The 14,499-nt window shown below is 42.5% G+C and overlaps 1 protein-coding gene and 1 non-coding gene across 2 annotated transcripts in view; one reads left to right on the top strand and one right to left on the bottom strand.

Moving 5' to 3' along the window:
- Positions 1–2,186: 2,186 nt before the first annotated feature.
- Positions 2,187–2,293, bottom strand: LOC118716815. The gene has a single exon (XR_004987273.1). It is a non-coding gene; the product is annotated as a U6 spliceosomal RNA (small nuclear RNA).
- Positions 2,294–11,205: 8,912 nt separating this feature from the next.
- The window catches only part of SAXO1 (stabilizer of axonemal microtubules 1), an 82,685-nt gene continuing 79,391 nt past the window's right edge, over positions 11,206–14,499 (top strand). Inside the window, exon 1 of the mRNA XM_036434287.2 lies at positions 11,206–11,888. Within this exon, the coding sequence (XP_036290180.2) occupies positions 11,842–11,888 (47 nt within the window). The 5' untranslated portion in view covers positions 11,206–11,841. The remainder of the gene's footprint in view (positions 11,889–14,499) is intronic.

The following is a 14,499-nucleotide window of genomic DNA, read 5'->3' as shown; positions in this document are numbered from 1 at the left end:
TTAGATCTCTATCCTACTAACTGCACCCCCCTATTTTCCCTACCTCCCTTACCTCTGTTAACCAGTCTACTTTTTGCTACTATATATGTAAGATTCTATCCTTAAGTGAGACCGTGCAAGCTTTTTTCCCTTTCTGTGTCTGGTTTTATTTCATCTATATTGTTTGCAAATGGCAGGCTCTCCTTTTTAAAAGCTGAATAATATTAATATTACATTTGCTCATATAAAGCATCATTTCTCTTTTAATGTAAAAAGCTTACTTTCTGTTTAAAAGTTAATACACTTTGAGTAAGTCATCTAGAATATTCTTTAACAGCATATTCTACAATATAAATAGATGAGATATTAACAGATTTTGGCTAAAATATATCAATAGCAGAATTCCTGCTGTCCCATGGATAGGTTAACATTTTTTTTTATTTTTAGCATTTGAGCTATGAAATTCTTCTAGTATATATGTTGGATTATGGTGATGTTTCCCCCCAGTTTTATTGAGATACATAGTTGACATATAACATTGCATTCATCTTAGGTGTACAACATAATGATTTTATATTTAGCCAAATAATTACTACAATAAGTTTTTTTTTTTTTTTACCTCAACATATTTAAAATTATTTTCGTTATGATGAAAATTTTTTAGGTCTACTCTTAGCAAATTTTAAATGTAAAATGCAGTTTTGTTAACTATAACCATCAAGTAGTACATTATATTCTTAAAACTTATCTTTAAGTGGAATTTTGTACCTTTTTTAATTTTATAATTTTTAAATTCTCACCGAGAATATTTTTCCAATGATTTTTAGAGAAAGTGGAAGAGAGAGGGAAAGACAGAAACATTGATGTGAGAGAAACACATGGATTGGTTGCCTCCTGTAAGGGCCTGGCAGGCCCAGGCTGCAAAGGAGGCTGCACTGAGGTACATGCCCTTAACTGGAGTTTAATTCAGGACCCTTGGGTCTGCAGGCCAATGCTTTACCCACTGAGTCAAACTGGTCAGGGTGGAAGTTTGTACCTTTTGACCATCTCCACTCATTTTACTCACTCCCCAACCTCTGCCTCTGGCAATCACCAATCTGTTTGCTGTGCCAATGAGTTTTTCATTTTATTTTTTAGGTTCCACTATTAGTGAGATCATACAGTATTTGTCTTTCTCTGTCTGACTTATTTCCTTAGCATAATGCCTTCCAGATTCATCCAGATTGTTGCAAATGGCAAGATTTCTTTCCTTTTTATTGCTGAAAAATTATCTCTCATATTTTCTTCACCATTAGTTCATCTATGGACAGTTGCATTGTTTCCATATCTTGACTATCTATATATCTATATATATATATAAAAGCCTAATATGCAAAATGTCCCCTCGGGATTTTGACCTACCAGGAGTTTGATTGCTCGCTATGACATGCACTGACCACCAGGGGGCAGCACGGAATGAAGGGAGGCCTAGGTCAGCCAGGGAAAGGAGGCCCCGGCCAGCATTCAGCAGCTGCTAGGGACCCTATCTGTGCATGAATTTCGGTCACTGGGCCTCTAGTTATAAATAATCCTGCAATGATCATGGGAGGGGGGGGGAAAGGATGTTACACATACCTTAAAAAAAAAAAATATATATATATTTTATTGATTTTTTTACAGAGAGGAAGAGAGAGGAATAGAGAGTTAGAAACATCGATGAGAGAGAATCGTTGATGAGCTGCCTCTTGCACACCCCCTACTGGGGAAGTGCCTGCAACTACGTTACATGCCCTTGACTGGAATCGAACCTGGGACCCTTCAGTCCTCAGGCTAGCGCTCTATCCATTGAGCCAAACTGGTTTCGGCTACACATACCTTTTTAAGATAGTGATTTTGTTTTCTTTGAATATATGCCTGGAAGTGGGATTGCTGAGTCATATGGTAGTTTTTTGAAAAAAATTGTTTTTATTGTCAAAAATATTACAGATGTTCCATTTTATTCCTCATTGACTCTCTTCACCCCACACCAGAACTCCACCCCCAGACCTTCGCTGGACTATAAATTTTTAAGGAAACACCATATTGTTTGTCACAGAGGCTGCACCAGTTTACATTTCTACCAACAATGCACAGGGATTAACTTTTATCCGCATCCTCACCAACATGTTTTCTCGTCTTTGATGATAGGCATTCTAACAGGTGATATATCATAGTAGGCATTTTTTTCTATAAATATGGAACGCTTCACAAATTTGCATGTCATCCTTCCGCAGGAGCCATGCTAATCTTCTCTGTGTCGTTCTAATTTTAGCATACGTGCTGCTGAAGTGAGCACTATCATTGTAGTTTTGAATTGCCTTTCCCTGATAGTGATGTTGAACATCTTTCCATGTATCTGTTGGCCATTTGTGTGTCTCCACTGTAAAAATGTTTATTCAATTTCTCTGCCCATATTTTCATCTGATTTTTTCCTAGTGAGTTGTGTATTTTGGATATTAACCCTTATCACATAAATGATGTGCAATTTTCTATCTCTCTGTCCCTCTCCCTTCCTTTCTGAAATCAATAAAAATATATTAAAAAATAAAAACTTCCCTTGCCTTTGTTTGCCACCAGTCTCTGCTCCCACCCTGAGACTGAGGCAGTCACTCTTCTACTTTCTGTCTCTATTAATTTGTCTTCTTTAGAAATTTCATGTAAGTTGAATCATATAATACACACACACACACACACACACACACACACACACACACACACACGTATTTTCCGGTGTATAAGACGACCCCCCTAATTTTACAGTTAAAACATAGGTTAGGCCTATATTCACTGTATAAGACTACCCTCCACTTCCGAGGCAACACCAGTTCTTTTTTTAATAGACCGCCTCTCTGACTGGCCAATCTGAGCAGGCTTTTTTTCGTTTCAAAAGTTGTCTTATACGCTGGAAAATACGATACTTGAAAAACTTGCTTCTTTCTCTTAGCAAAAGGTTTTTGAGGTTCATCCAATATTATAGCATGTATTAAAATTCCAAATATTTTTGCTGAATAGTATTCCATACACTACTGTATTTTGTTTGTTCATTCACCAGCTAATGGAAATTGGGATTATTTCCAGTTTTTATGCTATTAGGAATAATGCTTCTATGAATGTTCATGTTAAAGTTTTTGTGTGGACATACGTTTTCATATCTTTTGGGTAAATACCTATGAGTGGAATTGCTAGGTCATCTGGTAAGAATATCTTAACTTTTTAAGAAATTGTCAAACTATTTTCTAAAGCAGCTGTACCATTTTACACTCTTATCAGCAATGTATGAGAGTTCCACTTTATTCACATCCTTGGCAACAATGTTGACTGATAGCATTCTAATGATTCTGAAAGGGAGTCTCATTAGGGTTGTGGTTTACATATCCTTAATGATTATTAATGTCATGCATTTTGTTGGGGGTCCTGAAGACCACCACCAGGCTCAATGATTTGTTAGGAGGATTCAGAGGACTCAGTATGTTGTCATACTAATGGCTTTGATTTATTACAGTGAAAGGACTCATAGCAAAAGCAGCAAAGGAAAAAGGCAAATGGGGTGAAATCTGGAGGAAAACAGCCACAGGTTTCCAAAAGTTCTTTCCCAGTGAAATCACACAGGATGTGCTTAATTCTCGTAAGCAATGAGTTGTGACAGCACGTGTGAAATATCTACAAGGAAATCTCATTAGGGACTCATGGCCCAGGGTTTTTATTGGGGGCTGGCCACACCGGCACCATTTACCCTAGCATGTACCAGAATTCCAGGTTCCCAGAAGGAAAGTAGGTGGTCAGTATAAACCACATTGCTGGAACAGTTTAGGCACAGCGAGCCATTTTTATCAGGGAATGGCCAGAACTCTCCAAATCCAAGTTCTTAGCCAAGGGCAATCCTTGCAAGCAGGACTTTCCCAAGGATAGCAGTTTCAGGCTTGCTATGTTAACTCTTTTCTGCACAAGCATCTTTTCATGTGCTTATTGGCATTCATATATTTTCTTTGGTGAAATCTCTTAAAATCTCTTGCTCTTTTTTAATTGGGTTGTGTTATTATGAGCTGTAAGAGTTCTTTGTATATTCTGGATAAAAGTTCATTATCAGGTAAGTGATTTGCAAGTATTTCTCCCAGTCTGTACTTATCTTTTCATTCTCTTAACAGGATATTTTCAAGAATTAATTATTATTAGTTTTATGGATTATGTCTGAGTTTCACAAAGATTTAGTTATTTGCTTTCACCTAAATATTTTATAATTTTAGATTTTACATTTAAGTGTCTGAAACATTTAAAAAATGTTTTTGTTTCAGAGAGAGAGATAGAAACATCAATGATGAGAGAGAATCATTGATCATCTGCCTCTTGCACATCCCCTACTGGGGATTGAACCGTCAACCTGGGAACATGCCCTGACTAGGAATGGAACTCTGATTTCCTGGCTCATAGGTCGTTTAACCCGAGCCACACACACTGGGCAGGCTGTGATTAATTTTTTAGTTAATTTTTGTATGAAGTGATGTTATAGTATAAATTTTCTTTTTCCCCCCTGCATATGGATATCCAATTATATCAGCATCATCGAAAGACCATCCTTTCCTCATTCTCATTGAATGGCCTTGTTACCTTTTTTGAAATCAATAGACCATAACTGTAAGAGTTGTGACTTAGTCATTGTGTTCCTTGATTTATATGTCTTTTCTTAGTCAATATCATACTGTCTTGATTAACTTAGTTATAATTTTGATAATGTGTAGAAATTGGGTGTTTTAAGTTTTTTTTTCAGAATTATTTGGCTTCTAGGACCTTAGACTTTCTATATAAAATTTTAGAATCAGCATGCCAATTTCTGTTTAAAACATTTGCTGGGATTTTGATGGGTATAGCATTGAATCTATAAATCAATTTGGGGAGAATTGCCTTTTTAACAATATTGCATATTTTGATCTATGCACATGATATCTCTCTCAATTCATTTTTTTTTCATTTTTTAATTTATTTTATTTTATTTTATTTTATTTTATTTATTTATTTTTTAAATAAGTTTTTATTGTTCATATTACAAATGTTCCCCCCCCCCCCACCATTGCTCTCCTCCACCAGGTTCCCACCCCACCTTCTGCCCTTTCCCCTCTCCCCATTGTCCTCATCCATAGGTGCACAGTTTATGTTCAGTCTCTTCCCACTCCCCCCTCTCCCCTTTTCCCCAAGAATCATCAGTTCACTCCCCTTCCATACCTCTGATTCTATTATATTCAACAGTTAATATTGTTCATCAGATTTTTTTAATTTCCTTGGTTTTTAGATTCACTTGTTGATAGTTACGTATTTGTTGTTCATAATTTTTATCTTTGTTTACTTTCTCTTCTGAAAGAACTCCCTTCAGCAATTCATATAATTCTGGTTTGGCGGTGATGAACTCCTTTAGCTTTTTTTTATTAGTGAAGCTCTTTATCTGGCCTTCGATTCTGAGTGATAGCTTTGCTGGGTAGATTATTTTGGCTGTAGGTTCTTGCTATTCATCACTTTGAATATTTCTTGCCATTCCCTTCTGGCCTGCATGGTTTCTGTTGAGAAGTCAGCTGACAATCGTATAGGTGTTCCTTTATAGGTTACTACCTTCTTTGCTCTTGCTTCTTTTAATATTCTCTCTTTGTCTTTTGCTCTTGGAATTTTAATAATGATGTGTCTTGGTGTGGTCCTCTTTGGATTCCTTTTGTTTGGAGTTCTGTGCGCTTCCTGGACTTGTAAGTCTAATTCTTTTACCAGGTGGGGGAAGTTTTCTGTCACTATTTCTTTCAGTATGTTTTCGATATCTTGCTCTCTCTCATCTTCTGAGACCCCCATAATTCTGATGTTGGTTCGCTTGAAGTTGTCCCAGAGGTTTCTTACATTATCTTCAATTTTCTGGATTCTCTTGCCTTCTAGCTTCTGTGGAGGAGTGTCTTCTGGCTCTTTATGTTCCAAATCTTTGACTTGATTCTTGCGATCATCCCTCCTGTTTTTAGGACTCTGTAAAATATTTTTTATTTCAGACAATGTATTCTTTATTTCTTGTTGATCCCTTATCATTTCTTGTTGACTCCTTATTAATTCTAGTTGATCTCTTTTCATATCCTCATAGGCCTTATCCATCTTTTCTAGGAAATTCTTGAAAAACCTTATAAGCGTAGATTTGAACTCTATATCCAGACGCTTTTTGTCCTCCAATTCTTTCGTTTGTGATCTATTGTGTTGTCTCATTTCGCAGTTACAGATGGGGCGGGGTTTCAGGGTGGAGCCTGCAGCTTTGGCTTCTGTCAGCCCCGCCCTATGCGGGTCCTTCAGTGCTCGCTGCTGCCGGCGCCTCTGAGAGAGAGGTGCCCTCGATTTTCGCCTGCTGCCAAACAGTCTATGCTCTCCCCTAATGAGCCCGGTATTGGGGTTCAGTTCAGTTGGAAGTGGAGTTGGAGGTGGCGTTCAGAGCAGTCTGGAGCCCCAGTCTCCTTCCCGTCAGGGCAATCCCCCGGCACAGCCGACCGTCCCTTCTCTGCGCTCAGTGTGCGCTCCTCCGGGACCTCCTTTCGCCTCTCCCCGGGGTTTCGCCTTACAGCCCGGCTCCCTGTGGCTGAGCCTGAGTCCCCGGGGTCCGGCCTAGAACTGGGGTCCAGAGCAGTCGGGGGCCCAGCACAGTCGGAGTTTTATCTCCTTTCCGCTGGGGAACGCCCGCCAGGCACTCGGCCTCCCTCCTCTCAGGTCCGTCCTCTCCGCGCGCCGCGTCTCCGTACCTTGGGCTTTTCCAGCTCCTCCGCGCCTCCTTCTGGTTTTCTCCTTGCTTCTCGCTGTAGAATTTCCAGTCAGTCAACCTTCCTGTAGTTCTGGGCAATGTCCGTTTTATATTTTAGTTGTATTTTATTGAAATTGTTGTGTGCGGCTGCAGCTAGGTGTTCACCTGGGCGCAGCCATCTTGGATCTGATATCTCTCTCAATTCATTTAGATCTGAACTTATCTCAGCAGTGGTTTATAGCTTGCACAATAAAAGTCTTGCTCTTATAGGGTTAAATTTATTGCCACATATTTGAATCATTTTGATACTATTGTGAATCAAATTGTTTTATTAATGTAACTTTTGGATTGTTTGTTGCTAGTATATAGAAATTCAATTGATCTTTTTTTTATTTTTTAAAATATATTTTATTGATTTTGTACAGAGAGGAAGGGAGAGAGATAGAGAGCTAGAAACATCGACGAGAGAGAGTTATCATCGACCAGCTGCCTCTTGCACACCCCCCATTGGGGATATGCCCGCAACCAAGGTACATGCCCTTGACCGGAATCGAACCCGGGACCTTTCAATCCCCAAGCCAACGCTCTATCCATTGAGCCAAACCGGTCTTGGCAGAAATTCAATTGATCTTATCTCCTGCAGCCTTGCTTAACTTTTTTTCTTGTTTGTTTTTTTTTAAATAAAATTTTTAGGATTTTCTACGTATAGGATCATGTCATCTGCAAATAGAGTTTAGTCTTTTCTACACAGAGGGTTATGTTATCTGTAAATGCAGTTTTATTTTTTCCTTTTCAATCTGGATGACTTCAATTTTTGTTTTTTACTTGACTGGTAATAACCTCGAGTAGGATGCTGGATAGAAGTGGTGAGAACAGACATCTGGTCTAGTTCCTTACATCAGGGGAGAAGCCTTCAGTCTTATTACTAAGCATGATGGCAATTGTAGTGTTTTTGTAAATGCCTTTTTCAGGTTTGAAAATTCCCCTCTTTTATTAATTTCTTGAGGATTTTTATCAAGAATGAGCATTGGATTGTGTCAAATGCCTTTTCTTAATCTATATCTATTGAGAAGATGAAATATCTGTTGTCCTTTATTCTATTGATGTAGTATATTATCAATACATTAATTGATTTTCAAAACAACCTTGTATTCTTGGGATAAACCTCTCTTGGTCATAGCATTTAATCCTTCTTATATGTTTTTGGTGTCAGTTTGCTAGTATTTAAAAAGGATTTTTATATTTATATTCATGAGAGATATTGAGCTGTAGTTTTTGTGACAATTTTATCTGGTTTTGGAATTCATGCTGGCCTCATAGGATGAGTTGGGAAGTTTTCCTTCTCTATTTTTTGAAAAAGTATGCATAGGATTGGTATTATTTATTCCTCAAATATTTGATAGGATTTATTTGTTCCTTGTTTTTCCTTCTTGATACAATAGTTTATAGTGATATACTTTGGCAATATTTTGGTCATCTGCTTCTCCCTCTAGATTAAGTTGTGTGAGGGCACTGTTCTTGTGTCTATCCTTCAGTACCCTGGCTCCTCTGAGAGTGTTTGTAGAATAAATGAATGGTCAAATGGTAGAGGTCCAGTTTGTGTATTATGAAGAGATAATCTTCATTTGGTGCCAATAAGTTTAGAAATCTAAAATATAGTTAAAGATGCTAACAGTGTTTTGCTAAAGTGCTTTATGCTGAGAGGAGTAACTAAAGATTTTCAACAATTTTCTAAAAGAGTAGATTTTCAGATAGTATATAGCAAAAAGTTTGGGGAATAAAAATTATGTAGTTTCACAGCATATAAATTTTATGAAAACATTTTGCGGAAAATAGTAAATAAAGATGGCCATATAGAAAGGTAAATGTAAAATTTTAAGATCAAATGCCATTTATAGTGGTCTTTAAGATCTCCAGCTTACCTGTTCATTCTTAGTCTTTTTCTTGGGTGGAACCGTTTGAAAAGAAAGACCTGGGAAAGTCTGAATCCCAGCTCTCATACTTAATAGCTATGTCATCTTTTTTCTGTTTTGTTTTTGTTAATTCTCATCCAAGAATATTTTCCCCCCATTGATTTTTAGAGACAGTGGAAAGGGCAGAAAGAGAGAAAGAAACATCTATGTGAGAGAGACACATTAATTGGTTGCCTCCTATACAAGCTCCAACTGGGGCCAGGGATTGAACCTGAAACCCAGCTATGTGCCCTTGACTGGGAATTGAACCCAAGACCCTTCAGTGCATGGGTTGATGCTCTAACCACTGAGAAAACACTGGCCAGGGCTACCTATGTTATCTTGAGTGAGCTTACCTCCTAGGTTCAGTGTTCTTACTTGTAATATGGGTCTGATAGATTTATGTTAATTTTAAGAGAGTTTATGGGAAAGTAGCAGAGTATATAATGCATGGCAAGTGACAGTAAATTGTATATAGGCAAGGACCCTTTGGAACACAGAGAGGTGTTTAAATGAGTTAGAGTTGGCTGGAACTAAACATGGGCAGTACGTGTAATGAGGGTGGCAGGGGGAGTTGTCCTGCCTAGCACCAGCTCTACAGAAATACCCAAGATAAATTAGTGTTGAGGCTTATTTATCCACACCACCTTTGTCTTTCAAAATCTCCACTTCCTGTTGAGGGCAGGGATGGGAGAAGTTGGGAGTGTGATGGGTTGTCGACAAGGCTGCTATCCACAAGAGCAGTTTGATTGGGGGTGATTCTCATCAAAGGCTAGGGGCATGAATAGGACATTCTTCTTCTGGAAGGTTCATGGAGAATGTTTAGTCAGCTGCCAAAAGAAGGCTGGTGCTTAGTACGATAGTTCCTCTGTAAGGGTCATGTGATTGGTGCTCCCTGGCAGTGGGTAGGATTGCATTCATGATTTGCCTTGTTTTCCACTAGCTCCTACTTCGCCATCTTCTCCACTAGGTTTCCATTCTCCCTTTTAGGACTCTGACCTACTACCAGGAAGGCCAGGAGCAGCTTCACTCTCCACTGTTCTTGTCTTTTTTTAATCCTCATCCAAGGATATTTTCCCATAGAATTTTAGAGAGAGTGGAAGAGAGAGGGAAGACAGAAAGAAATATCTATGTGAGAGAAACACATTGATTGGTTGCCTCCTTCACACGTCTCAACCAGGACCGGGGAGGATCCTGCAACCGAGGTATGTGCCCTTGACTGGAATTGAACCTGGGACTTTTTGCTCTATCCACTGAGCCAAACTGGCTAGGGCCCCTTCACTGTTCTTAAGAACAATCAGTAAGCTTGCTCCCCCTCTGATCCACCTTTTTTACTTTCTCGAGTTGGGGTTGGCAAACATTTTCAATAAAAAGTTATATAGTAAACTGTGGTGTTTCTCCTTTTTCCACGTCCTGCACGGAAAAACGGCAAGTACTGATTTCTTAATCCATGTGCTTGGAATGAGGAACAAATAGGACCTTGACTCACCCAGGTCTTGATATGCTAAATCTTGTACCAAAAAATAAGGAGCTTACCCAGATTTTGATGAATAGGATCTGGGCACACCCGAAACTCCTTTTGACTTAAACTCCCCTTTGGAAGCCAATAAATATGCTGTGCTGTCTGTGGTGTGTGCGACTGTCTCTCCATCAGAGAGATGGCACCCACCTAGCGCCCAGCTTTATGAATCTATTTCTACCTCTTGTCTCTTTCTTTCTCTAATTTCTTAATCCCCAGCGCCTCCCATCAGGAACTTATTTTTTAAAAAAAATATATTTTATTGATTTTATACAGAGAGGAAGGGCGAGAGATAGAGTGTTAGAAACATCGATGAGAGAGAGTCATCAATCAGCTGCTTCTTGCACACCCCCGACTGGGGATATGCCCGCAACCAAGGTACATGCCCTTGACCGAAATCAAACTCGGGACCCTTCAGTCCCCAAGCCGACACTCTATCCATTGAGCCAAACCGGTCCTGGCGGATGATCAGTACTTTAAGCTCCCATTTTCACTAACCAGGAAGTCATAATGTTTAATTCCACACAACCTAGCAGAGCAGTGTAAACGAGGGTCCCAGACTAGAGATATGGAAGCTGGAGGCTTCTGGGAGGATCTGGTAAGCTGCAATACTATACGGGGAAGGCTCCTTAGAGAGGGCAAAAGAATCTTAAAAAGCTGTGTTTCTTAAAGTGTGGTTCTTGGTGCAGCAGCATCAATAGCACTTGTTAGCTTGTTAGATACAAAGTTCTCTTCTTACTCCAGAACTACGCAATCAGAAGCTCAGGGGTGAGCCCTGGCAATCTTATTTTTATCAAGCCAGCTGATTCTGATGCGCAACTAACTAACTAACTAACACTTAACCACCGTCCCTCTGTCCCATCATTGTTAGCACCTGCAGAAGCGATTGAGCACCCACCTAAAAGACAAAGGCCAGCTGCCCTAAAATGCCCTGTTCCCAAGAGTGCGAGGTCTATGGGTGGAGCCAAGGGCATTGATTTCCGCAAGAAAGACCTGGAAATAGTATTTAAGGCCAGCCTTCCGGAAGTCAAGGGATGCCTTTCTCTAAGAAAGGATTCTATGGTCCTTAGAAAATGCCACCCAAAGTGACAGCCCTTTGGCATAGGCGACCACAGCATTGCTGACTTGCTCACCCACGAGCTTTCCAAAGCTTTTCCCTGTTCTCCAGGTTTCTCCAAGTTCCAATGAGCCTTTGCGCTGGGCCTGCCAGCCGAGGCGCTGGGAGCCTTCTGACGTCACAAAGGGCCCCTGTGACGCCATGGCCACCGGAGGCGAGCCTCCTGGCCGCGGTGACGTCACAGAGCCCCGCGGCCCCGCGCTGTGGCTTCCAGGGCCGGGGGCGGCTCCGGGCGCAGTTGGGCCTGCAGAGGCCGGCGGCTAGGTGCATGCACCGGAGCTCGCGGGGCTGGCGCTGCCCACGCTCCGTGCTTCTCTCGTGCAAGGCCAGCTCAGGAAAGGGAACAGACAGCCGGATTCTGCACGAAGGCCACTTGCGTCCTCTTTGGCGTAAATATCCAGAACATTTGCCGAGGCCCCCTGAGACCTTGTGCACCCCCGTCGTCGAGGCGGTTGGGGTCTCCGAGGCGGCGACGGCGGGGTATGCTCTGCGCTAACGTTCAGGCCTCCTCATGGCCCCGATGAAGAGGAAGTGCATCTGCGACCTGTGCTCCTGCGGGTAAGGTGACCGCTTCCGGGCCTGGAGCCTGGCTTTCCTGACAGCGGAGCTAGGCTGAGCTCTGACCCTGTGCTACTGCGTCAGGCAGCGTCGTGGTAGGTTCACCCACTCGTCAGCCTTTCTGGGCGGCGGCGCTGTGAGCCTGCATTCGTCTGGTGAAGGGGGCAGTCAGGCCGCTCCCACTGTTCTCTCTCCCCAAGAGCTGCGCTGAGCTTGCAAATGGTCCCGGCCCCTGCCCGCAGCCCAGGAAGTAAAGGACAAGGCTAGGAACCCCCTGGCCTGCGGGGGATGAGTCTTGCTACTTTTGTTGGGCGTTTGGAAGGGGATGGGATGGGGAAGAGGTGACCTTCACTGTAACAGAGCTTCTTACTCAGAAAGGATTGCTCCTTTGTCAGGGAGGTTGTAAGGTGTTTGTAAAATTTGTTCCCACGGGGGTGTGGCGTGGAGTAAGAGTAAGGAACAGAGAGTATGTTTGCATTTTCTTGTCCTGGCCGGGCTGGGTGTCTCTCCTGGTCCACTCTCCTTGAGGGCCATGCCTGGGTGAAGCTGGGCCAAGGCAGGTGGTCCCGGGGACAAGTCCTCGGTTTTTGTCACTTTTTGTAGCTGGCTCCCCACCTGTGCCTCAGTGTCTGAGAGGCCCCCCCTTCCACCCCACTTGTTTTCCAGGACATCCGGGAGCTGCTGGTCTGGGAACAGATGGGAGAATGGGCGCTGGGGTCGGCTCCCCTGGCTGTTACTAACTGCGGGGTCTTGGGCAGGCAACTGAACTGCTCCAGGATTCTCTAAGCATTAAATGAGTTGATGTGTGTGGGGCTCCTGCTAATGGATTGTGTTTAATATATGTAAGCATTTTGAAAACTGCAAAAATTGCTTGTTAACTGTAGTGTGTTACATGAATATAAACAATGAATATAAACAGTCACACCAGCAATCAGGAGACTGAAAGGGCACTCAATACTGGGCTAGAAACCTCGCTAATTTCTGGATGGTTCTCAACCCTGGCTGCTCATGAGAGTCACCTGGGGAGCTTTTTAAACTCTATCTGTGGCCCAGGTGGTTAAATCATCCTCACTGAGTGAGGGTGAGGCCAAGCATCAGTCTTCAGCGGATTCTGACCACTTCCCAGGACTGGGAACTGCTGGACTAGCTCACGTTACAAGCACGGGTCTTGCTTTTCAGTTTTGTGAGGCGGGACCAGCACCTTGTTTTAGTCCAGGGCTGATTTTCCATGCCATGGAAGCAAAACCTCCAAGGCTCAACCTCCTCTGGGGCCCATGCATCTTCTCCTGCCTCCTGGAGGTGTTCAGACTGGGTGTACCTTGCTATGTTGTAGGCATTGAGACTGAAGGACAGGGCATCATCTCCATTTCTGCACAGTTGACAATCTAGTGAGGAAGGCAGAGATGCGTGCTGAGGAGGCACAGGCATAGGCAGTGAGGCGACTCCCTCCGTCCCTGTAGGAAGGTATACTCCTCTGGATGTTCCTCCCCAGCTCTGCTCCCCTTTCCTCCCTGGGAAGGGACTGTTTGCCATCAGAGGCACAGTCTGTCCTCAGGCCTCTTCTCCTTTCCTTCCTCCTCCTCCTGCGTCTGCCCCTGTGCTCTGAGGTTTCAGTAAACAGTTTGGTTTGACTCCCACATCCACCAGCCTCTATTTTTATTTCTCATTCTCATTTCACTCCTTAAAGTGCTTGTGGATCCATCTGACTATCTCATTAACCTCAACTTCAACAGCCTTCATTCACCTGGCCCGCTCCCCCCCAGCTATCTGCCTCTGCATTGGTTCAACAGTCTTCCACCCAGTTATCGCTCACCTTTTCTCATCACCAACATTTACTCTTTTCCCAAGTCCGGTCCCCCGCTCCTTTGAAATCTTTCAGTTGGTCCTCTCCTCCCTCTCCCCTCCCCGCACCTCCATTTCCATTGGTCCCTTCCTGGGTCTCTCAGTTTTATGTTTGGAAACTGGTTCTAACTTTCTGACTTTCCCGTGAGTCCTTGACATATTATACAACTACCCCTCAAGGCAGACTGTGCTCTCTGGGGTCCTCTGGGCAAACCTGATGACCTCCCACCTCTGTTCCACGTCCTTGCTGCCCTTTCTCTAAAATGCCCGTGTCCCCTCCTTCTGCAGCATGCCCTTTTAAGGCCCCGTTTCAGTCACAAATCTCCCATTAACCCAGCTCTGTACCCCCTCATCAGAGAGGTCCCTGCTCCCAGTGTTCTTGCCTCTAGTTCTGTGTCTACATGCTCTGTTGCCCACATTTGATTGTATTCTCCTGGAAAGCAGAGATAGTATTTTCTGTTCTTGTGTGGGTGCTGCAGAATACCCATTGGTCTCCATATAGTAGTCAAGACACATCTTTTTGAACGAATAGGTTTTTGTTTGTGAAGGTGATAATATCAGAATGGATTAGGGAGGCAAGGCCTGTAACTGCCCTGTCCCATCCCATAGGTTAGCCACTCGTCTCCTGTGGTAAGTTTATGTAAATTAATGAAAATAAAAAATTGAAATGCTAACTCCTTGGTCACACTGGTTACATTTCAAGTGTTCAGTGTGTGTAGTGGTCACTCTACTGGACAGTACCGACAGGGACCATTTCCATCATGCAGAA

This window comes from Pipistrellus kuhlii, unplaced genomic scaffold, assembly GCF_014108245.1.
Source record: "Pipistrellus kuhlii isolate mPipKuh1 unplaced genomic scaffold, mPipKuh1.p scaffold_m20_p_12, whole genome shotgun sequence".
Taxonomy (NCBI): domain Eukaryota; kingdom Metazoa; phylum Chordata; class Mammalia; order Chiroptera; family Vespertilionidae; genus Pipistrellus; species Pipistrellus kuhlii.
The sequence above is the reverse complement of the archived record's forward strand: the minus strand, read 5'-3'. Positions and strand labels throughout refer to the sequence as shown.